At 49.5% G+C, this 24761-nt stretch overlaps 1 protein-coding gene across 1 annotated transcript in view; it reads right to left on the bottom strand.

The window, feature by feature from the left end:
• The window catches only part of SH3PXD2B (SH3 and PX domains 2B), an 81578-nt gene that overhangs the window by 37055 nt on the left and 19762 nt on the right, over positions 1-24761 (bottom strand). Inside the window, exon 2 of the mRNA XM_029049969.2 lies at positions 19423-19503. Coding sequence (XP_028905802.1) covers positions 19423-19503 — 81 coding nt within the window. The remainder of the gene's footprint in view (positions 1-19422; positions 19504-24761) is intronic.

Below are 24761 nucleotides of genomic sequence, written 5' to 3'. Positions count from 1 at the left end.
CTTTCCACTAGGCCATGCTGCTTCCCTATCAATGTAACATGTCTACCAACTCTGTTATTTTGTACTCTCCCGGGCGCTTAGTTCAGTACTCAGCACACAGTAAGTGCTCAGCCTGATTTATTATCATCTTCGCTTAGAATGGACCTCGTTCCATGACTTTTACAGAGCACCCAGCGAGCCCTTCCTCTCTATGGGGTCAAAATAACATCACAACTTGAGAAAGGTTGGGAGTTGCCGAGCTGAACCGCTACCTCTTTGAAACAAAAACCTATCCTCCTCCAAGAAGCCTTTCCAGATTACCGCTCTCAGGTGACCTGACTCATTCCCGCCCCCCTAGCTGGGCAAGAGTGATCAGATTGTTCCTGGACAGTTATCCAGACTTATTGTTTGCTTTCAAAGATGAACCACTGATGGAAAGATCTCAACTACCGGTGTGACTGTAGCTGATTCATCGTTGTATGCGTAGCAGATAGAACATGGGCTGGGAGTCAGAAAGTCATGGGTTCTAATCCCGGCTTTGCCACTTGTCTGCTATGTGACCTTGGGCCTTCCCTGGGCTTCAGTTACCTCATCTGGAAAATGGGGATGGAGATCGGGAGTCCCATGTGGGACAGGGACTGTGTCCCTCCCGATTTGCTTATATCCTCCCCAGTGCTTAATACAGTAGCTGGCACACAGCAAGTGCTTAACAAATACCATAATAATTATTATTATTGCACCACACGGTTAAGTTCACCAGGTATGGTCATCTGGGGAATCAACTGGGTGTGGGAAGGCAGCCAATTTTGGGACACCTTTTCCAGGTTTTTCCCCATTTCCCCTCTAAACTGTAAGCTCATTGTGGGCAGGGGACGTATCTCTTATATTGATGGGTGGTACTCTCCCAAGCACTTAATACAGTGCTCTGCCACAGAAAGCACTCATTAGCACGATTGAGTGATTGAATGAGCTGTGGGCTCCGACACTGGGGTAGCTCAAACAGCAGGAGGTGTTGAACGTGGAGGCTATTGTTTGGCCAGAGCCTGGTCAAGCTGCATCGGGTACCTTTGTCAGCTCCTATGGGACTGCACTAAGCACCCTCCAGGCTGCTGGCAGAACTGGGTCACTGCCATTGCTCGTGGGTGGAAATTGATATGGCACAAGACCAAAACTGGGCCCTGAGGGGCGGCTTGAGCGTTCACTTCTTTGGCCCCGAGTCTCCATCTCCCACAGTTCTGGAGTCATCTTGGTAGGGGAGAGCCCCTGGGGATGGACGGAGAGATACGCGCCAACTCATCCAGGCACCAGAGGCTCATGTGATGGGCTGGCGACTGGGCCCAGGGATGGGAGGCAACCTTAGAAACCAGCTCCTAGATCTAGTCCTGCCCCCGAGGACATCCTCGTTTCACGCTTCCATGTGGCTTTGCTGTTCTGTCCCGGACCGAGGCACTGTCGGCAGCCATCTCGCTCCGTCACCCCCACATCTGACCACCAACCACCGAAGGTTAGGGATCTTCTCTCTGCCCCTCCCTCAGTACCTGTCCAGGATGTGAATCTGGGCCTATCTGGCCTGTGCCCCCAAAAAGTCTCTTGAGGAATCTTGTTATTCCTCTATAATATCTGTCGCTGATTCCCATCAGAGGAAACTGACCCACAAAACTATCACCAACCAACAAGGCTCCCCTGGCCAGAGACATGCCAAGGGTGGTAGATAAGTAACTTGCCCCAACTGTTTCCCATAGTGCCAGGGCAGCGGTTGAGGAAAGGGTGTGGGAGACGCAATCATTATGCCCACCTTCATCCCCCCGCAATGGGCAGCCAGGGCAGCAAATCCCAGAGTCCCAGCCAGCTCTGGAGGAGATGTCCTATCCAACAAGCCCCTCAGAGGGGAGGGAAGGGATCGCAGAGGAGGGAAGCGAGTCGGTGGGGGTGGGCGGGGTACCAAGCCGAGCTCAGCCTGGAGCTGCCACGTCACAAGGCTCGGGGGAAATTGGAGAATCCGAGATCAGCAGTTTACAAGACACAAACTGGAGACGGAGGGAAAAGTTAGCAACTTCGTCCAAAGGAAACAGTGTTAAGAGCCTACTTGGGCCGGACAGATGGTTTGCGTTAGTGGCAGATGTGAGACCCACGTTTGGGGAGTGTCTGCCAGGGTGCTCTGACTGCACTCTCCCGATGCAAACTCTTGGGAAATGGAGGTCACGGCCCAGTTGCAGCCAGGAGGAAACGGACAGACATTTCTTAGAAGGCAAGAGTTCCACGTACTGTATACGAGCCCCATTTCCTGAGTAAATCTGGCCTGCGCCATAGATACACCTTTGGAGTTAGGGCCGGAGGCTGGAAACTGGGTTTGGCTGCATCTATCAAAAATAATGATGGCATTCATTAAGTGTTTACAATGGGCAAACACCGTACTGAACACTGGAGTTGACACAAGATAAACACAGATTGGATGCAGTCCCTGGCGACATGGGATTCACAACTTTGAGAACAGAGAGACAGTGTGGTCTAGTGGAAAGAGCACGGGCCTGAGAGTCAGAGGACCTGGGTTCTCCAATCCCGGCTCCTCCACTTGTCTGCTCTGTGACTTGGGGCGAGTCACTTCACTTCTCTGTGCCTCAGTTACCTCATCTGTAAAATGGGGATTAAGACTGTGGGCCCTATGTGGGACAGGGGCAACGTCCAACCTGATTATCTTGTACAGTGCCCAGTGTTTAGTACAGTGGCTGGCATATAGTAAGTGCTTAAAAAATACCATAATTATTATTACTATTACCTATCCCATAGTACACACTACGGCACAGAGTAAGCACTTATCAAATGCCATTAAACAAAGGGATTGAATCCCCATTTTACAGATGAAGAACTTGAGTGACTTGAGTCACAGAGCAGGCAGTGGTAGAGTCAGGATTAGAACTTGGGTCCTCCGACTCCCCCGCTCGTGTCCTTTCCATTAGGGCAGGCTAGGAGCTTGAGGCCCACTGAGGATTCCCGCTCAAAAAGAACTAGGCCACCCACAGCACAAGGTTCCTGTAAGTTAGAAACAGCTCCTGCTTGGGCCAGCACCGGCCTCAGCTGGAAAAATTTGCACTCCGAACACGCAAAGTGGTTTGGACAAGTCCTAATTTTGTTGTGGGCAGGGGACACGTCTACCAACTCTGTTACACTATACTCTCCCAAATGCTTAGCACAGTATTCTGCAATACTAATAATGGTATTTTATTAAGTACTTATTATGAGCCAGGTACTGTATTAAGCGCTGGGGTGGATACAAACCAAGTTGGACAGAGTCCCTGTTCCACGTGAGGCTCAGGGTCTCAATCCCCATTTTACAGATGAGGTAGCTGAGGCACAGAGATGTAAAATAACTTGCCCAAAGTCACACAGCAGACAAGTGGCGAAGCCGGGATTAGAATCCATGACCTTCTGACTCCCAGCCCCGTGTTCTATCCACTACGCCATGCTGTACCCGGTAAGTGCTCTATAAATTTGATTATTTGACCTAATCGAGGTGATCCCCAGTTGCCACAGAGGAGGTGGGAGGGAACTGGTGGCCAAGAGCAGGAAGAGCCACTCTTTTCTGTTCCAACTGGACACTGTCTCTGTGGAGGCAAGAGAGCCAGATCAGTCCAAGAGAAAGAAACTGGGTCATTTGAGTGTCGATGGCATCGGCCGGGGCCCAGGCCCTACCCACTCAGAGGTTGCAAACCGCAGATCTGCCTACCAGATACTGCAGCTGCCTGGCACCGAAGTCACATCATCTAAAAGGGGGAAGGAATCAGGGATTTCTGTCTTGTTCTGGCAAGAGAGCACTCAGTACTTCAAGACAGCTCTAGCCTATTGGTCTGAGGATCAGCCCCCACAGTCCTGCCCTCTGCCCCTCCGAGAGCAGCCCGACCATTTACCCCCAAAAGGAACCTTGGCTCCTGGCCTCAGGAGCCCCCTGGGATGTGGAGAGTCTGGAGGGTCACCCACAGGGCCATGACCTCTGACCTGCTCTAGCTCTTCCCCTCAACCTCCATTTCGTCCTCAGCTCTGCCATCCCCAGCTGGAATCAGCTTGCGCAAGGTGGAGCCCCTAAGATGCACCCGAATTGGAACCCAGATGTAAGACGATACGCAGCATGGCACGATATGCAGCGTGGCATAGTAGGTAGAGCATGGGCCTGGAAGTCAGAAGGTTCTGGATCTTAATCTCAGCTCCGCCACATGTCTGCTGTATGACTTTTCTGGGCCTCAGTTACCTCATCTGTAAAATGGGGATTAAGAGTGTGAGCCCCATGTGGGACAGGGGCTGTGTCCACCCTAATTAACTTGTATCTACCCTGGTACTTAGAACAGTGCTTGGTACATACTAAGTGATTAAGTATCATAATTATTATGATTATTATGCAAACCAGAAGCTTATCACTCCCCTCTCCGTTCATCCCTGTTACTGCCAGCCCAAGCCAGAGGACACGTCAGAGCACCGGTGGCCAACAGCACCAGCAATCCTAGAGGGAGCACCCTACAAACACAGACGCACACACACACACACACCAAGACAGGAAGATATGAAGCAGCTCCAGGAAACAGGATTGGAAGAGCAGAAAAGACCAGTGTCTCCCTGTGGACAAGGGTCAGATTCTACCTTCCCCATGGCAAACCAAGCATAAGGGTGAGGGCAGGGGCCGGGGGGAGGAGACTGGGGAGGGAAAAGGGGAGGTGGGGGCCGAGAAAAAAGGGAGGAAGGAAGAAAAGTAGAAGGGGGGATAAAGGGTGAGAGGGGAGAAAAGGGGGAAGGGGAAGGAAGAAGTGGGGAGAAGGAAAAGAAGAGCAGCATGGCTTAGTGGGTAGAGCAGAGGCCTGGGATTCAGAAGGAACTGGCTTCTAATCCTCATTCTGCCACTTGTCTCCTGTGTGATCTTGGGCCAGTCACTTCACTTCTCTGTGCCTCAACTGTAAAATGGGGATTGAGCCTGTGAGCCCTATGTGGGACATGGACTGGGTCCAACCTTATTAGCTTGTATCTACCCCAGTGCTTAGTGTCTGGCATATAGTAAAATACTTAGATAACATTAAAAAAGGAGAGGGGGAGCAAGAATGGGAAGAATAGGAAGAGATTACTGACTTCATTGAACTGTAGTCTCCCGAACACATAGCACATCGCCCCGCCCACAGTAAGCACTCAGGAAATACCATTGATTTAGGATCATAAGCACAAAATCTTTGGACAAGCCTCACGAACAGTGCCCTGCCCATAGAAAGTGCTCAATATATAGCATTAATAATAATAATTGTGGAACTTGTTGAGCGCATACTATGCACCAGTCACTGTTCTAAGCACTGGATTAAGGAGGACAAGCACAAGATCTCTGGGCAAGCATCCCAAACCGTGCTCTGCCCTCAGCAAGCGCTCAATAAATACCACTGATTAATTGATTAACGGATTGCCTCTGTGGAGGGGTTCTCCTCCAGGGACATAGTCATTCATTCATTCAATAGTATTTATTGAGCGCTTACTATGTGCAGAGCACTGTACTAAGCACTTGGAATGAACAAGTCGGCAACAGATAGAGACGGTCCCTGCCGTTTGACTGGCTTACGGTCTAATCGGGGGAGACGGACAGACAAGAACAATGGCAATAAAATAGTCCCCTCCTGGGCTTGGGGAGCCAACCCCCTCCACTCTGTCACAAGCACACGCACGTCAGAACAATCGTCTAGGGTCACATAGCCGACAAACAGCGGAGCCAGGATTAGAATTTGGGTCTCCTGACTCACTGTCCTGTGCTCTTTCCGCTAAACCGTTCTGCTTCTCATGGATTCCCCCCTAAGTCTCAGTTTACGGAAAGCAACTCCTTTCCAAATTTGCCTTCCATCAGGCTGCTCTGTCTTGTCCGGCGGTCGCTGGTAGACCGCGAGGCTCGAGACCACACTTCACTCTTGTTAAAATGTTTGCTCTGCCCTCCTTGCTTGCTGAAAGTTTGTTTTAGCGCAGCACCGGGTAGCTGCTCAGGACGCCTGTTGCTGCCCATTCTCCTCATGAGTCCTGTCCCTTGAAGTTATGTGGCAATAACTATTGCCTCAACGCTGGCTGTCGCTGATGCTCAGGATGTGGGGGGAATAATTACCGGCTCTGGAGAATTTGGAAATCGAAATATTCATCGTCAACAGGAGATGAGCCACCCAAGTTGAGGACAGACCGAGGAAGGGCCACAGCCAGGGTTCCTTCACAGGGGAGTCTAGTCAGGATCCTGAACACTCCAGTCCCTTCCTGCTTGTACAGGCTTGGGCTTTTAAAAAAAATGGCATTAGTTAAGTGCTTACTATGTGCTAGGCACTGTACTAAGCATTGGGGTAGAAAGAAGCTAATCAGGTTGGACACAGTCCATGTCCCACATGGGGCTCACAGTCTTAATCCCCATTTTAAAGATGAGGTAACTTGAGGCACAGAGAAGTTAAATGACTTGACCAAGGTCACAGAGCAGACAAGTGGCAGACCTGGGATTAGAACCCAGGTCCTCTGATTCCAAGCCCCAGTGCTCTCTCTGGAGGCTCTACGGATGATCAGATGCAGAGGATTTGGGACTTTCCCGACCAGTAGCCTCCCTGCACGCCAGGATGTTTCCTGCTCATGAATGAATATGTGTGAATCAGCCCACAGTGCCTGACACATAGTAAGCACTTAACAAAATAACATTTAAAAAAAAGAGAGCAGGCAAGTTAAACATAGTCTCTGCCCTGCAAGCTCAGCAACTTTTGAGGCCAGGAGCCGAACCAAGATAATAATTATATTTATTAAATGTTTATTAAGAGCTGGGTAGATACAAGATGATCAGAATGGACAAAATCCTTGTCCTTAATGGGACTCCCAATCTAGGAGGAAGGGAGAGCAGGTAATGTACCCCCCATTATACAGATGAGGAAACGGGAAACCAGAGAGGTGACTTGCCCGAGGTCTTGCAGCAGGCCAGTGGCAGAGCTGGGATTAGAACCCTGACCTCCTGACCGCCTGTCCCCTGCTCTTTCCACTAGGTCACACTGCCTCTGTGATAAGATCTTGAGAAAGGTTTACGGCTTGAGAGCACAATAGCTACCATTTTCTCACTTGCTCAGGTCCCACATTGGCCAGGCCTGACAGAAAGGCAGGGTGGGGAGAGGCAGAAAGACGCCACATTCCAAGAGACACACGAAGGCCAAAAACAAAGACCATAATTCACAATGTCGAACAACATAGTCCCCGCCTGAATTCTGCAGACAGATGTTAGGACCTCTCCCCTCCACCCCGCTGGCTGTCTTAACAATTTCTCCTTTAACAGCTCAATTTTCTTCACAGCTCTCACAGATCGGCCTTTATGCTTCATAGCCAAATCCCCATGAAAGAGAAGAATGAAAACAGAACGGCCGGTCCATCGGGGAACTAACTGGTCACCCCGCGGTCCCACACTGCCCCTGTGGGAACACTGGCCCTTTGAGGAAAACACCATCCCGGGTTCCTCTCCGAGAAAGTCCAGTGGAGGGAGGGCCACGGCTCACGTCTGTATCTCGGGGCTCCCTGAGAAGAGCACCATATGAGACCGCCTCCCTGACGGACCTCAGGAGAGAACAGAGCCTTGGTCCCGGGCAGCCAGATGGCTCCTCGTTGCACCGTCCCAGACGGACCTAAGTTTCACCCTCCAGAGGAAGGACAAAAGTCCTGTCGGACCCTTAGAACACTGGGAAGGTTGCGATGCATTGACTTTGCACTTCGTAAGGTGTCCGCTCACAGAAGCACTCAATAAATACCATCATTTAAGCGTTCAGTAATGACTGGAGACAAGAAGATGGAAAGCTGTCCCCTCCAGCCATTAATGAACTCTTACTGTCCTTGGGGCCATTTTTTATTGGTTTATTTTAGCCCGCTTTCTTTTTTCCTCTCTCTGTCTCTTCGGGCATATCTGTCCCTCTTCCGCCTTGCCTTTAGATTGGCAGCCCCTTGGGGGCTGGAACTGTGTCTGAACCAATGGTCTACCCAGGGCTTGGTAGAGGATTTCATCCATTATAAGCACCTAATCAGTGATATTTATTGAGACTTACTGTGTGCAGAGCACTGTACTAAGCACTTGGGAGAGTACCATACAACAGAGTTGGTAGACACATTCCCTGCCCACCAGGAGCTTATATGATGATGATGATCGCACTTGTTAAGTGCTTACTAATAATGTTGGTATTTGTTAAGCGCTTACTACGTGCAGAGCACTGTTCTAAGCGCTGGGGTAGATACAGGGGAACGAGGTTGTCCCATGTGAGGCTCACAGTCTTCATCCCCATTTTACAGATGAGGGAACTGAGGCACAGAGAAGTGAAGTGACTTGCCCACAGAAGCAGCGTGGCTCAGTGGAAAGAGCACGGGCTTGGGAGTCAGAGGTCATGAGTTCGACTCCCGGCTCTGCCACTTGTCAGCTGTGTGACTGTGGGCAAGTCACTTCACTTCTCTGTGCCTCAGTTACCTCATCTGTAAAATGGGGATTATCTGTGAGCCTCACGTGGGACAACCTGATTCCCCTGTATCTCCCCCAGCGCTTAGAACAGTGCTCGGCACATAGTAAGCGCTTAACAAATGCCAACATTATTATGTGCCAAGCACTGTTCTAAATACTGAGGTGGATACAAGGTAATCCGGTTGTCCCACGTGGAGCTCACAGTCTTAATCCCTATTTTACAGATGAGGTAACTGAAGCACAGAGAAGTGAAGTGACTTGCCCAAAGTCACACAGCTGATAAGTGGCGGGGCCGGGATTAGAACCCATGATCTCTGACTCCCAAGCTTGAGCTCTTTCCACTAAGCCACGATCAGTGCTTCTACTTATTAGCTGGGAGTGCGGCTGGTGCTCAGAGACCCGGGATTGCAATTATGATCGACGGAGAAGCAGCATGCCCTAATGGAAAGAGCAGGGGCCTGAGAGTCAGAAAGACCTCGGTTCTAATCCCAGCTCTGCCAGTTGTCTGCTGTGTGACCCCGGCCAAGTCACTTAACTTCTCTGTGCCTCAGTTTCCTCAACTGCAAAATGGGGATTAATACCTATCCTCCCTCCTTATACTGTTAGCTCCATATGTCACAAGGACTGCATCCATCCTGATTAACTTGTATCTATCCCAGCGCTTAGAACAGTGCTTGACACATAGTGAGTGCTTCCCAAATACTATTTAAAAAAGTTCTAGGGTAGATGTAAGATAATCAAGTTGGATAAAAATCTGTCTCACATGGGGCCCACAGTCTAAATAAAAGAGAAAACAGTTATTGAATCCCCATTTTACAGATGAGGAAACAGACACAGATAAACTGTAAGCCCATCAAAGGGCAGGGACTGTCTCTATCTGTTACCGATTTGTACATTCCAAGCGCTTAGTACAGTGCTCTGCACATGGTAAGCGCTCAATAAATACTATTGAATGCAAGAATAAACTGTGTGGGAAGCAGCGTGGCTCAGTGAAAAGAGCACGGGCTGGGGAGTCAGAGGTCGTGGGTTCTAATCCCGGCTCCGCCACTTATCAGCTGTGTGACTTTGGGCTGGTCACTTAACTTCTCTGTGCCTGTTACCTCATCTGGAAAATGGGGGTTAAGACTGTGAGCCCCACAAGGGACAACCTGATCACCTTGTATCCTCTCCAGTGCTTAGAACAGTGCTTTGTACATAGTAAGCGCTTAATTAAAAAAAAAAACTCAAGTCCTCCGACTCCCAGGCCCTTTCCACTGGGCCAAATTGCTTCCCCTAGTAGGCTTAGACCCCCCACTACTTAGACCCAGTCTCGCTCGGGTAGAGTGAGTCATTCACCAGTCTGGAGAATATGCCCTAATAAGGTCTCTACATTATCTGGGATTCTATGAATATCAGGAGAGCTATGCTATTTCAGATTCAACCCTATAGATTAGGACTGTGAGCCCTACTTAGCACAGGGACTGTGTCCAACTCAATTTGCTTGTATCCACCCCAGCACTTAGAACAGTCCCTGGTACATAGTAAGTGCTTAATAAATACCACAATTATTATTATTACATAGGAATCTTAGAAGGGGCAACGGACCCGACCGAACTGTGGGCAGGGAGAGGAAGGGAGTCACACTTCATAAATCCGTGACCGTCACCAGCCTAGAAGCAGTTTCCAAGGTGCTGTTCAAAGTCAATAATAATGTTGGTATTTGTTAAGCGCTTACTAGGTGCCGAGCACTGTTCTAAGCGCTGGGGGAGATACAGGGTAATCAGGTTGTCCCACGTGGGGCTCACACACTTTTAATCCCTATTTTACAGATGAGGGAACTGAGGCACAGAGAGGTTAAGTGACTTGCCCACAGTCACACAGCTGACAAGTGGCAGAGCCGGGAGTCGAACTCATGACCTCTGACTCCAAAGCCCAGGCTCTTTCCACTGAGCCACGAGGCCAGCTAGGGCCAGAGACACAAACCTATGATCATCAAAGCCCTGCTCGTTGTGCATCCCAAGGAACGTGTCTACCAACTCTGTAATACTGTACTCTCCCAAGCTCTTCGTACCCTGCTCTGCACGGTAAGAGCTCAATAAATACGACTGATTGTACATCACCCGTCAATAGCAAATACACAAACAACCCTGAGGGCTGAGAAGGGCTCAGCTGAGAAGGATCTGAGTCGGGCCCAGTTGTTGAGTGAGAAGGGTCACCCGGCCAGAGGCGGGGGAGAACACACCGCAGACTCGAATGGGTTCCGATGCAACCGCTCCAGCGGACTTAGCTGGAGAGGTCGAGGAGACCCACTGGCCTCTTAAGTCCTCACGAGAGGTCGGCGGGCAAAAGCAGGACCAGACCCGGCTGTACCTTCTGAAACAAAGAAGAGCCATTCCGAGCCAGGGAAGGAAAGCCTTATGGATAACAATCTCCTCCATTCAGTTCTGAAGCTCAAGCAGGGAATGGTTTGACTGCAAAGTGGACCGGTCCAGAAGGAGGGGTGCCCAGGCGGGAACTCCTGGCATCCTGCGGGGAACGGGGAGGGCGGTGCCCCAGCTCCATGGCAGAACACCCTCAGAGACACTCCCTGCTCAAGCCCTGGAAATAGCCCTTTGGCTCAGTGGCAGCCTAATAGTGGAAAGCAACTGGACCTGGCTAGAAAGCCCAGAGATTTAGGCCAGAATATCTTTCTGTTTTCCTTTCCTTTCCCCTCCGTGTAATTTAGGACTTTCCCCAGGACAGCTGGACTCCCTGCTCTGGCCAGAGACTCCCGAGGGCCCCCCTCTTCCAGGCTGCCTACAACTGGCCGGAGATTTTACAACTGTAGGCACCGTTTCCAGCTCTAGGCACCTGCCAAGACCGCTGGGCCGTAGGCAGCCTTGCTTGCTGAAAGGGCTCCAGGTGGGTCAGTGGTGAAAGCATCCAGCCCAGAGAGAAACAGGAATCCCTCATGGAAGTCCCAGGGGAAAGTAGAGATGTCCCGGGTGGAGTCGGACAGGCTCCCAACTCAGCGTTATCGGACCGGTCGATGCAATTGGCTCTGAAAGAGCTTCCCTGTAGACTGTAAGCTTGTTGTGGGCCGGGAATGCTTCTGTTATATTGTTATATTGTACACTCCCAAGCGCTCAATACAGCGCTCGGCATGCAGTAAGCCCTCAATAAATACGATTGACTGACTGTCTGACTCCAGTTTCCTCAGTAAGCAGAGCAACCTCCAAAACTCTTCTTTCTCGGAGGAGCTGAAGAGTTGGACTCTGAAAGACAGCTACGGTGCCCCTTCCTTACAAATCCAAAACCCAGTGAACAACTGTCAACATGAGCGAGTGGCCTGGAGGAAAGAGCATGGGCCTGGGATCAGAGGACCTGGGTTCTAATTCCGACTCCACCACCTGCCTTCTGTGGGACCTTGGACAAGTCACTTCACTTCTCTGGGCCTCCGTTTCCTCATCTGTAAAACACAGATTCAATACCTATTCTCCTTCCCCTTTAGAGTGCGTTGTGGATGAACACTGTGTCAGTTCTGCATTTCAGCGCTTAGAACAGTGCTTGGCACATAGTAAGTGCTTAACAAATGCCATCGTTATTATTTACTGCACCTACCCGGCACTTAGCACATAGTAAGTGCTTAATGCCACAATTATTTTTTATCATCAACTCAAGTGATGTTAAGTCCCAACTTCTGGCACCACCAGCAGCCCCATTTATTGAGTGCTTAATGAGCAGTGTACTAGACACTTAGGAATATCAGAAGGAAGAGATACGGTCTTTGCCCTTGAGGCATTTATAGTTTAATGAGCGGGAAGACTGAAGGACCAGGAGTCAGGAGAACTGTGTTCGAATCCCAGCTCTCCGGCTTGCCTTCTGTGTGACCTGGGGCACATCACTTAATTTCTCTGTGCATCAATTTCCTCATCTGTACAACGCGAATTAAATATCTGTTCTACCTCCTCTTAGACTGTGAGTCCGATGTGGAGCGGGGATGGGGTCACATAGTAAGCGCTTAAAAAACACCCCAATTATAATGGGCCCCAAAATGATAGCTGATCCAGTTGAGCAGAGGAGGTGATCCCGATGGGAATTCTACCCCCGAGACAGAGGCAATGGCGCCAAGATCTGGGCTGCAATCAGGAATATGGGAAACTCCAGATCATTGACTTCTTCCCCGGGAGGGCAGAGACAAGCACGCTGAAATTCCAGCCAAAGCTACACTCAACCTTACCATTAAGGACAGTGCTGTTCTCACACAGAGAATGCTCAAAAAGCCAAAGAAGGAAGTTCAGGGAATGTGTTTGACAATGCTGCCGTATCGTACTTTCCTAAGTGCTAGTACAGTGCTCTGCACATAGTAGGCATTGTTGATCGATGGATTGGCAGGTCACCTTCAGCAAGGGTTTGGGAAACTCCCCTCAGAACTAAAAGGGTCTTTGTCCTCCAACCTCCCCTTGGGTCTCTCTCTCCTCCCACCCCACAGAATAAAACAAGGGACTACCCAGATCTGCTTCCATTCATCCATCCCGGCTCCTATGTTTCTCTCCTTTACTGCTGGGCTCAGCATCAATCGATAGTATTTATTGAGCACTTACTCTCTGCTGAGCCCTGTACTAAGCACTTACTCTGTGCAGAGCACTGGTCTATGTGTTGGGATCAATCAATGGCATTTACTGAGGGCTTACTATGTGCAGAGCATTGTACTAAGCAGTTGGGAGAATGCAATGCAACAGAATTCCCTGCCCATAACAAGCAAAATCAGCCCGGGGTTGGCCTGGTGCTGGATTGAGATAGCAGAAAGTACCCAGACATTTCGTTCCTAAGAATGGCAGAACAAACATGTTGGGAGAAGAGGGTTAGACACATTCCCTGCCCTCACGGATCTTATAATCTAGTTGGGGAAAAAAGGCCCCAAAATAAAGGTAGGGGGAAGCAAAAGAGTTTAAGAGGGGGGGGCGGCACTGTGCAGAGAATAAAGAGGAAGACTGAGCAATGGGCTGACTGTCTCTCTGCTGCCTTTGGAAATGGCTCGGGACTGCAGGCCCGAGGCAGGAGGGAATAAGGGCCAATGCCTGATTGGGGTTTCATACAGAAACTCCTCACCATTGGCGCTCAATCCCCTTGCCCCCTCCTACCGCTCCTCGCTACTCTCCTACTATATCACCGCCCGCACACCTCACTCCTCTAACGCTAACCTTCTCACTGTACCTTGATCTCATCTATCCCGCTATCGACTTCTCACCCACGTCCTGCCTCTGGCCTGGAATGCCTTCCCTCCTCATATCTGATAGACAATCACTCCCCCCCCCCCCGTCAAAGCCTGATTGAAGTCACATCTCCTCCAAGGGGCCTCCGTGACTAAGCCCTCATTTCATTTTCTTCCACTCCCTCTGTGTCACCCTGATCTTCTCCCTTTATTCATCCCCCCTTCCATCCCCACAGCACTTACACGCATATCTGTAACTTTATTTTAATATCTGTCTCCCCCTTTTGTAACGACTGTTCCCTGTGGGCAGGGAATGTGTCTGTTCTATCATGATAATGTACTCTCCCAAGCGATTAGTACACTACTCTGCACACAGTAAGCGCTCAATAAATACGATGGACGGACTGACTGGCCATCGCAGCCTCCCTCCAACCAGCAGCCTGTGGAATCCTCCAAACTGGGGGACTCAGTGAGGTGGAGCAGGGCAGTCAACACGTGAGACACCGCCCCCCCCAACTCCCACTCAATTCTGGGGGTGAGGCCCATCCCACTGGTCTACAGGATCTTGGGCTGCGGCCAACAGGGGAAAGGATAACTTCACGGCTCAGTGAGTCGACGTTATTGATTCTATTTCCTGAGCCCTCACTTCTCCTTTTCCTCAGCCGTCTCCCAGCTGCAAGCGATTGGGTTAACCAAGTCCTCACAGAAGAGTGTGGCCTAATGGACAGAGCACAGGCCTGGGAGTTAGAAGAACCTGGGTTCTAATTCCAGCTCCTCCACTTGTCTGCTCTGTGACCTTGGGCAAGCGACTTCACTTCTCTGGGCCCCAGTGACCTCATCTGGAAAATGGGGATTAAGACTGTGAGCCCCATGTGGGACATGATTACCTTGTACCTACCCCAGTGCTTAGAACAGTACTATAAATATATTTTAAAAAAGAGCAGGCTCAAGAACACCCAGAGGCTCCAAGGTATCTACCTGATCCCAGCCTTGGCTTCCAACACCTAGCTTACCCCTCTGGGGCCCAGCCAGACTAGAAGGAGCCAGGCCAAGGGGTGCGGGAGACCCCTAGACTCAGCAGGGACTTAGGCTCTGGGTTCATTTTAATACTCTGCTTTTCCCCTGGATGGACAGTGTTAACTGCCTGATCGGTTACAGGTTCTGCAAGTCTGGCTCTGTTGCTATTTTGGCTGGAGCTACTTGCAGTGCAGAAACCAGATGGTCACGGCACTGGGAAAACAGCTCTCTGGGTGGGGAAAGGAGGGGGAAGACTGGGGCGGTGGGGAGGGGGAAGGAACAGATGAAAAATGAGACAAAAGAAACCCAATTCTGCTTGGATGTTTCCAGGGCTGCTTTCCCCGGGGGCGCTCACCTCACTCTCAGCTGTTTTGGGCAGGATTTCCAACCCGCCCAGCTCTCCTCCCACAAAGCCCCGGCTCTCCCACAGCCCAGTTGCCTCCGTGCTCTTCCCAAGAGCAGGAAGGGATGGAAAACAGCATCAGGATCGGGCCCAAATCCTTCTGGGACCCTCTTCCCTCAGGTAGGAGTATTGGACCTTTAAGGCACAAGGTTAAGGGAGGGAAACAGCCAATCGATCCATCAATGGTAATTACTGGGCACTTACTATGTGCACAGCACGGTACGAAGCACTTGGAAGAGTACAATACAACAAAATTAGTGGATACACTCCCTGCCCAGAATGAGCTTATGGTCTAGAGGGGGGAAACAGATAGTCTCCTTGTTTCAAGCGTTGAGGCCCAGCTCCCCACAGCCCCTTTCTGATCATCTTCGAGTTTATTATTCAGTTTCCTTGGTTACAATGGGCGACTTGATTCTGTGTCTAGCAACTCTATTGTATTTTACTCTCCCAAGGGCTAGGAGTAAGTGCTCGATAAATACCATTGATTGACTCAGTTTCCTAGAGAAAGGATTTTAGGGGTAGACCATCAGCTGAGGCTATCTGGGGCTCCTCGGGGTACCAGAGAGAGAACTGAATTTCAGTTACTTCAAGAGGAGATATGGAAGGTCGAGATCTGCTTAGTTTGTAAATACCAGTAACCTATTTATTTATATTAATGTAAATCTCCCCCTCTAGACTATAAGCTCGCTATAGGCAGGGAATGTGTCTGTTATCTTGTTATTTTGTAATAATAATAATAATGGTTTTTGTTAAGCACTTACTACGTGCTAAGCACTGAACTAAGCGCTGGGGTGGATACAAGCAAATTGGGTTGGACACAGTCCCTGTCCCATGTGGGGCTCCTGGTCTCAATCTCCATTTTACAGATGAGATAACTGAGGTACAGAGAAGTGAAATGACTTCCCAAGGTTACACAGGAGACATGTGGTGGAGTGGGGATTAAAGCCCATGACCTTCTGAGTCCGGCAAGTGCTTAGTACAGTGCTCAGTAAATATAATTGACTGCCTGACTGACTGCAGCTGGTGCTGTATACCCCCTGCTCATGAAGGAGGTGGGCCAGTGCTGTACACCCAGTGCAGAATGGAACAGGCACAAGCCTTGGGTAGAAGGCTGCCATCCTGGTGCCCCACGTTTCCATTCAGGTTCAGGGGTTGGAGCAGTTCAACCCAGGCCTGAGATCCGGTCTTCCCCAGCCCACTTCTAAGGCCCAAGTCTGGTCCCGAGTCAGCCTGTGGGAACTGGATGGTCCCAGATGCAGTGAACCAGGAGCTTGGCCTCTTTCCTGATCACAAGCGCTTAGTATAGTGCTTTGCACACAGTAAGTGCTCAATTAATACGATTGAATGAATGAGCGCTGGTCTAGAAGTCTGGATCCCACAGATCTGAATGTTCAGGTCAGTCCCAGGTTAGCCCTGGCCTCCTTGGGACCCTTTGGCCCTCCCAGATCTTTTCAGAAAGGATCTCCACTACATACACTTAGCAGCAGGTTGACTCTGACCCAATCTATCTATCAGTAATAATTATTGAACACTTACCAGCTGCAGAATACTGAACTATGCACTTCGGAGAGTGCAACAGAGTTGGTAGACATGCTCCCTGCCCACAGTGACTTTACAGTTTGAAGACCCAGATCAAGGTGTGAGGCCAAAGACTTTGGAGCAGGAGGAAAAGATCTGAGAGAGTCACCTCCCCCAAAGTGTCACAGTTTTGGTCCCAAGACTCCCCCCTGCAGAAAGCCCAGCTCTGGGCTTGGAAGGCAATGACGCTCACGATTTTCCAGCTGTGAGAAAAGGCCATTGTTTCTCTGGAGATCAATTAGAGCTTCCAAGCAGAGCCAAAAAGACTCCAAAATCAGGGTTTTCTGACTCATTAGCTCTTTAAAACCCTCTGACCACTCCCTAGCCTCATCCTGCTTGTGCCCAGCTCCCCGTTCACCCCAGCCAGTCTCAGTGAACGTTAGCATCCGCACACACTCCCCAAAAACCTCCTTCATTCACAACTGGTTTCGCACTGGGCTGCCCGGCGGGTGCCTCACGTCAGTCAGTCAATTGCATTTATTGAGCGCTTACTATGTGCAGAGAACTGTACTAAGCGCTTGAGAGTGTACAATATAACAATATAAAAGACATTCCCTGCCCACAATGAGCTTATGGTCTAGAGAGGAAGACAGACATTAATAGAAATGACAGATATAATAATAAACTACAGACATGTCTCCTAGCCTCACCCTGGGCCACAGCATGTCAGACTCCAGTTGGGCTGGGCCCCCTGGGCAGAGAGCAGGCAGCCAGCAGAGTCAGCACTCAGCCTCAAAGCAGAGAAACCAGTAAAGCATTTGATCCAACCCTGGAGCGCCCAGGGACTCATTTCTAGCTTCCTTTAGTCAGCCCACATATGGGCCTCGGACTGAGATCAGAGGGCCAGATTCCCCCTCCTGGAACCCTGTGACTTTGGAAAAGCCACTTAACTTCTCTGTGCCTCAGTTCCCTCATCTGTGAAATGGGGATCAGGACTGTGAGCCCCATGTGAGACACGGATTGTGTTCAAACTGATTTTCTTACATCTACCCAGAGCTTAGAACTGTGCTTGACATGTAGTTAGTGCTTAACGAACATCATAATAATAAGAATAACAACAACCCTATGAAACTGCCAGCAGAGAAAAGAGCTCAGATGCTTCAAGAAACACAGGGCAGAGAGGGGCAGGATGGGGCAGGGTAGGGCAGTCCACTACTGCCAAGTGACTCCAGACCACCGGGCAGGGGGGTGGGAGGGTGAGGTGCTGGAAGAACCAGGGCAGGAGAGGGAGGGACCAGCAAGGAATAGGGGAGGAAGGGTTATGAGGAAACAGGAAAAGCAGAGGGGTGATGGCGATCTGTAAGGGGCAAGTCAAAAGAATTGGAATGAACCATCAGATGAAGTCAATCTCAGAAGACTTGATGGAGGTGAGTTTTTAGGAGTGTTGAAAGAGGGACAGTGTGTGGCTTGGAAAAAGGGATTAGAGGTGGGGGGTACAAGTCTATCCGGCTCAAGCAGAATGTTTCCAGAGGGGAGTGGTGGGAGACAAAAGAAGCAATGTTGTGGTCAGGGGGGAGGGGACGGGGGGTTGAGGGTTTGAAGTCTCCAGCAGGGGTTTCGATCTGATGCTAGTTGGGGTAGAGAAACAGAAGGAGTCAAGGTGCCGGTGGCTGGCGGGGTGGGGGAGTGGGGAGAAAGGGAGAGATGTGGAGCGGAGATTATCCAGGACGAATCTGCTAGAAGTTTCCCAGATACACATTCTGAGAAGCCAGAGGCAGAAAACTTCCCACAGTGAGCCCACATCTCTGGAATTCCCGGTCTGGCTTGGCCATTTTGTTCATTCCATCTATCTGCCCCGCTGACCGTTCTTTAGGGCAATAAGACGCATATTTGTTCTCTGGCCACCCTGAGATTGAGTGACAGTCAGGAGGCCAACTGCATGTTGCTTGATTATCAGATTTCATTGCTGTTGTGGCTTTGAATGCTTGAGATGATGACCTGTTACCACACTGTGCCCTAGGAAGCTTTGGAAACCAAGGGACCGGCAAGCTGAGAATCAGAAAGAGCAAAAAGCGCACATCTAGAAAGGCTCCAGCTTCCAAGGAAATCTTAGGTATTTGGGGAGCCCCCACCCTAGAGAATGGCTATGGGAGAGCTCCTGTGTACTAGATGGAGACATTTAATGCAGGCAGTCAAGCTTGGCCTGTGACTATCAGAAACAGGGGCCACTCTGGGCATTGATCGCAGGAAGATCAGAGCCCAGGTCCCTGCAGGCAGTAAGCCTAACAGCTCAGCAAAGGGTGGTCTTTTCAGCCCACTAGATGGTCATTTCAGTCACCCTGAAAATACTCCAGAAGCTCCGTTAACAATAATAATATTATAGTACTTGTTAAGTGCTTACTATGGGCCAAGCACTGTTCTAAGCGCTGGGGTATGGGATTCATGTTAATCAGGCTGGATTCAGTCCCTGTCCCTGTGGGACTCATACTCTTAATCCCCATTTTACAGATGAGGTAACTGAGGCCCAGAGAAGTTAAGTGCCTTGCCCAAGGTCACACAGGAAGCATACGGCAGAGCTGGGATTAGAACCCAAGTCCTTCTGACTCCCAGGCCCGTGCTCGAATCCACTAAGCCATGCTGCTTCCCCAACAGTCACTTGATATAAGAAGTAAGGAAACCAAGTGTTTCCCTCTAGACTGTAAACTCATTGTGGGCAGGGAATGCAACTACCAACTCTGTTATACTCTCCTAAGTGCTTAGTACAGTACTCCGCACACAGTAAATGCCCAATTAATAGCATTTCACCCAAGCTCCCTCTGCCTGGCCCACTGACAGAATGAAATTCCTCCAAGGGTTAGATCAGGTTCTTACCTGTAAGTCGAAGAACTTGCTATACCGTCGATAAATGGCTTCCGTGGGGCCACCTGACCACGTAACTTTGATGATGTAGACCTGCAGGGACAAAGAAAGTCTTGCTTTAAAGGAAAACCTCCTCCAGAACCGTATCCTAAGAGAAGAGGGCTGGAGTCAGGCAGTTTTGCCTCACTAAATCCTTGCCTCACTGAACCCTTCAGTGGGCTGTGTCTGGTAAAGGAAGGAAAATAGCAGTCCCTGACCCTTCCTATTTTTCCTGGGAATATTTCTTGCATTCCCTTTGAGGCTATCTCTTTCTTCAGACAGCAGCACCAGGGCCAAGATGGCTGATTCTTAGACCCATGGCAACCTGCTACCCCTCCCTCCTCTCACTATTAGCCAGAAATCCCCCCACTCAATTGCATTCCCTCCCACTGGTCCCCTTCTCTCTGGGCCAGCTCCCGATACCAGCAGAAACTGGGTGGGCAGTTGGATCTAGCCTGTCTGACCCTTTAAGAGCCAGAAAGAGCGCTGGGGAGGAGAGGCGAGATACAGTTCAGCCTCTTGTTCCCTCTGGCAGGAGGAAGAAGGGGATTATGATAATAACAACAACAATAATAATAACAACTGTGGTATTTATTAAGCACTTACTATTTATCAGGCACTATACCATGCACTAGGGTAGACGGGAGATAATCGGGTTGGACACAGTCCCTCCTCCACGTGGGACTCCCAGTCTGAATCCCCATTTTACAGATGAGGAAACTGAAGCACAGAGAAGGGAAGTAACGTGTCCAAGGTCATACAGCAGACAAGTGATGGAGTCAGAATTAGAACCCTGGTCCTTCTGTCTCCCAGGCCTGGGGTCTATCCACTAAGCCAAGCTGCTTCTTGCCAGAGCCACGTTTCTGGTCCTTACAGGGTAGTGGGAGCTGGGACCGGAGGGGGCCGGCCAGTCATTCACCAGTGCTCCAGCACCAGTGACAACATAGAACAGGACTGCCCGGGAATTACTGCCGTCGGCCCGGGGGTCCACAGCTATGGAGAGTCTGGTTGTTCCTACTGGGAAGCAATCACAGTCACGATGGTAACTTGTGAGGTCTCTTGGGGTGGGTGACACCCCGATGGCAGATCAGCCGAAGGTGAGGAAATAGGGCAACTGGCTCCAGGGCAAAGAAAGCCTCCTGTGCCTGGACTTTGGGCCCAGTGAGGCCTGAAGCGAGGTGAAGAAGGGGAAGGAGGAAAAGGAGAGGGAGACGGGACAAGGGGAGATGCTCCTTCTTTTGTACCTGTCTCCTCTTCCTTCCCTGCTTTGTCTCCCCTTCCCTACTCTCTCTCCTGCATTCCTCTCCTTCCTTGTCCTCTCAAACTCCCACTCCCAGGCTTGCCCTCATCCTTTAATGAGAAGGGATCATCCCCCTTCAAATTGCTTTCCCAGCAGGTCTGGAAGGAGGAGGAGGAGGCAAGAGGAGGAGGATGGGAAACGTGCCCATGGAAGTGGCATTGGAGCTGGTAAGAGAGAAAAACTCTCAATCCCCCTCTCTTCAAGGGCCAGCCCCACACCCGCCTTAATCCCCAGAGGGGCCTGCTGGACCCAGTGCCTTCATTAAGACCATTTAAGACCTGTGAGCCCATTAATTGGGCAGAGATGTACTCTGTGGCCGAATTGTACATTCCAAGCGCTTAGGACAGTGCCTCTGCACATAGAAGTGCTCATAAATACTACTGAATTAACAAGTTAATATTATTTCCCAAGCATCCACTAAATGCAGAGCACTGCACTAACCTCTTGGGAGAGTTCAACAGAAGCAAAAGTCATTCCATGCCCTCAAGGAGATTACAGTCTAATGGGGAAGACAGACATCAACATGTCATAGTACAATATTTGGGAAAAATAAACATAAATTCTAGGGGTGGGTGTTGGGTTGGTGCACCTTGGGTGAACTAGGTGGAAGGGCTTCCAGGAGGAGGTGTGATTTCATAAGAGCTTTCAAGATGAAGAGCTTTGATGCGGTGGATTGGTGAGGAGGGAGGTAAAGGTGGAACGGAGGGAGTTTCAGGTCAGGGGAACAGTGTGAGCAAGGGAACAGAGGCAGGAAAATTAAGAGCGTGATACAATTAGAAAGAAGGTGAGACATAGGAAGAGCCAAGAGGGTGAGCTGGGGAATAAAGGGGGGTGGAGATGAAAGATGCAAGAGAAGCACTGAACCAGTAGAAAGACGTTTTTGCTTTTTGTGAAGAGAAATAGGGTAGTTATTAGAGCGGTTTTTAGGAAGGGCTAAATGTGTGCCAAGCAATACATTTAGGTTGATGAATGATCCAGAGACATAGTATATAGTAAGTATGAGATCTCAAGTCGGGAGAGGACTGGAGCCAGGGAAACAAGTGAGGAGGCCAATGCAATACCCTAATTGTGATTGGTAAGAAGATGAAGAGGGTGAAAGTGGTTTGGTTGGAGTGAAAGACATAGATCCAGGAAAATGTAGTGGGCTGAAGAAGAAGGCAGATTTAGCAGTTTGATTGAACTAAGAAAAGAAAGACAGTGAGAAGAAAGGAAAGACTTTGTAACATGGAGGATGGAGAGTTAGAGACAGGGGAAGGAAAAGTTAGGAGAATGAGTGGGTTTACAGGAGTGAAGAATGAGGAGTTTGGGTTTAAACACGTTAGTTTGAGGTGTTAGCGGTACATTCAGGTGAAGGTGTTCTGGGGATAAGAGGGGAATGAAAGAGTCTCAGAAGTTGGGGGCTAGAGAGGAAGACTAGGGAAGATCAGCATGGAGTGGTAGCAGAAGTCAGGCCAAATGACAAGCTTCCAGAGAGTGTGTAGTATAAAGTGAGCATGAGGAAAGGGATCCAGAGAGAGACTTCATCTCTCATCCACTAACTGTGGGTGACTGGCTCGTCGGTCAGATGAGAAAGGGACCCAGAACAGAGACTTGACAATCGCCACAGTTGATGGATGAGAGATTGAGAGAGGAGCCAACGAATAATAATAAAGAAATTATTAATGGCATACTACTATGTGCCAAGCACTGTTTCTTAGCACTGGGGAGCACACGAGATAATCAGGTCAGGCCCTTAGTTCTTGTCCCTGCATGGGGTTTCATAGTCTAAAGTGGAAGGAATGGTATTAAATTCCCCATTTACAGAAGAAAAAATGAGCCTCCAGAGAAGTTAACTGATCTGCCCAAAGTCAACCCAGCATACAAGTAGCAGAGCTGGATTTAGAAACTCAGGTCCTCTGACACCCAGGCCTGTGCTCTTTCCACTAGGCCATGCTGCTTCTCCAGTGACTGCAAAGAAGCAATGAAAGAGGGAAGGCAACTAGGTGAATACTGAGTTTGGGAAAACAGATGCTGATGGTGTTTTCCAATGAGAAGGAAGTGGTCCGCAATGCCGGAGGTAGCTAAAAAGATCAGGAAAGGATTAGGACAGAGTAGAGCTCCTCCTCCTCTTCCTATAGAATTCACTGGACTTAGCTAAGGAAATGATTTTCTGGGGACCTTCGAGTGTGCAGTCTCAATGGCAGGAGGGGAGTGAAAATTGGGACCGTAGCAGGGTCAAAGACAGCTGGTGGAGAGGCAGTGAAATCTGTGGGTATATAGACAACTTCTTCAAGATGTTTGGGCAGGAATGAGAGCAGCCTGGAGGAGTTTGAGAAAGCTCATTTAGTACAAGGGAGGTTTTGAACGGGTTTGAAACCACAGAGGGACAAACCATCTGAAGAGATCAGAAGGGAGGAGATTGGAAACAAGTGGTTTAATAAAAATGAGAAGCAGAGCGGCATGGTGGAAAGAACACAGGCCGGGAGCCAGAGGGACCTGGGTTCTCATCCTGGGCTCCACGTATGTCCCTGCTGTGTGGACCTTGGGCAAGTCATTTCACTTCTCTGTACCTCTGTACCTCAGTTTCCTCATCTGTAAATTGGGGATTAAGACTTGTGAGCCCAGAGGAACAGGGACTGTGTCCAACCTTATTCTTGTATCTACCTCAGTGTTTTAGTAGAGTGCCTGGCACACAGAAAGTCCTTTAACAAATACCACAGTAATTATCATTATTATTATTATATGCAGGGGAAATGAAGCCAGAGGCCATCCAGCCCACAGCCAGGGCAGAACCTGAGTTGATTGTAACTCAAAGGGCAATACACCTCGGCACACAATGGAAAGAACTCAAACCCTGGTGTTTCCTCCTTCTTCTTCCTCTCCTTATTTCCTCTCCTTCAATCTACCCAGACACATTCTCCTCAGCTTCAAAGTCCTCCTGAATCACACTTCCTCTGGGAACATCCCCATTTGAACTTCCCCAGTCCAGGTCTGGTCAGCCCAACAGCCACCTTAGCACTTGTGTCCATAACTGATCTATTGACATTCACTTATTGATTCCTCACCCATCTTTCCATATTCTTGCTTTTCCTGATATAGCTTTAACTTTTAGGGAAGCAGTGTGGACTATTGGAGAAAGCACGGGCCTGGGAGTCAGAGGACCTGGGTTCTAATCCTTAGGCAAATCAATTTAACTTCTCTGTGCCTCAGTTCCTTCATCTGTAAAATGGGGATTCAATACCTGCGCTCCCTCCCCATGAAGGATCTGATTATCTCATCTCCGATTATTTCCTATATACCCCAGAGCTTGGTACAGTGCTGAGCACACAGCAAGCACTTAATAAGTACTACAATTATTATTACCTCTCCCTCTTTCCACTAACTATAAAAAAATTAGTGTCTGCATGGCTTCCTCGTTCCTTCTACCTCCACTGTACTTTCCCAAGTGCTTAGTGTGGTGTTCTAAATACCGAGGCTCTACAGTATTAGTGACTGATAGATGAACTAGGGGTAGGAGGGGCCGAAGGAGAGCAGGTCAGTACCTGTGGGTGAAACCACCCAAAAGATCCTGGGAATTTGGTCTTTTCTTTTTTTTTTTTTTAAAGAAAACATCACTGGAGAACTGAGGCCAAGGAGCCGGCCTTATCCACAGACGTCCATCCAACAGGTCACTGAGTAGCACTCAGGGGACTCTTTAAGCATTAGTACATTCATTCAATCATAGTTATTGAGCGCTTACTGTGTGCAGAGCACTGTACTAAGCGCTGGAGAGCATACAATACAACAAGAAGCAGACACATTCCCTGCCCACAACCAGCTTGCAGTCTAGAGGGTCACATAGTAAGTGTTCAATAAATACCATAGATTGATTAATTGAATACCTAAGAGCTCAAACACAGCAGACTCAGAGGGTCTTTGATAGCTTACAAAATGTTGATTTCTTTAGCATATGAACAGCCTGACTCTCCCACCTCCACCCCTGTTAATCTGCCTTGACAGTGATCTCCAAAAAAAGTCCAGAATGAGTTGGAAA

This window comes from Ornithorhynchus anatinus, chromosome X1, assembly GCF_004115215.2.
Source record: "Ornithorhynchus anatinus isolate Pmale09 chromosome X1, mOrnAna1.pri.v4, whole genome shotgun sequence".
Lineage (NCBI taxonomy): Eukaryota > Metazoa > Chordata > Mammalia > Monotremata > Ornithorhynchidae > Ornithorhynchus > Ornithorhynchus anatinus.
The sequence above is the reverse complement of the archived record's forward strand: the minus strand, read 5'-3'. Positions and strand labels throughout refer to the sequence as shown.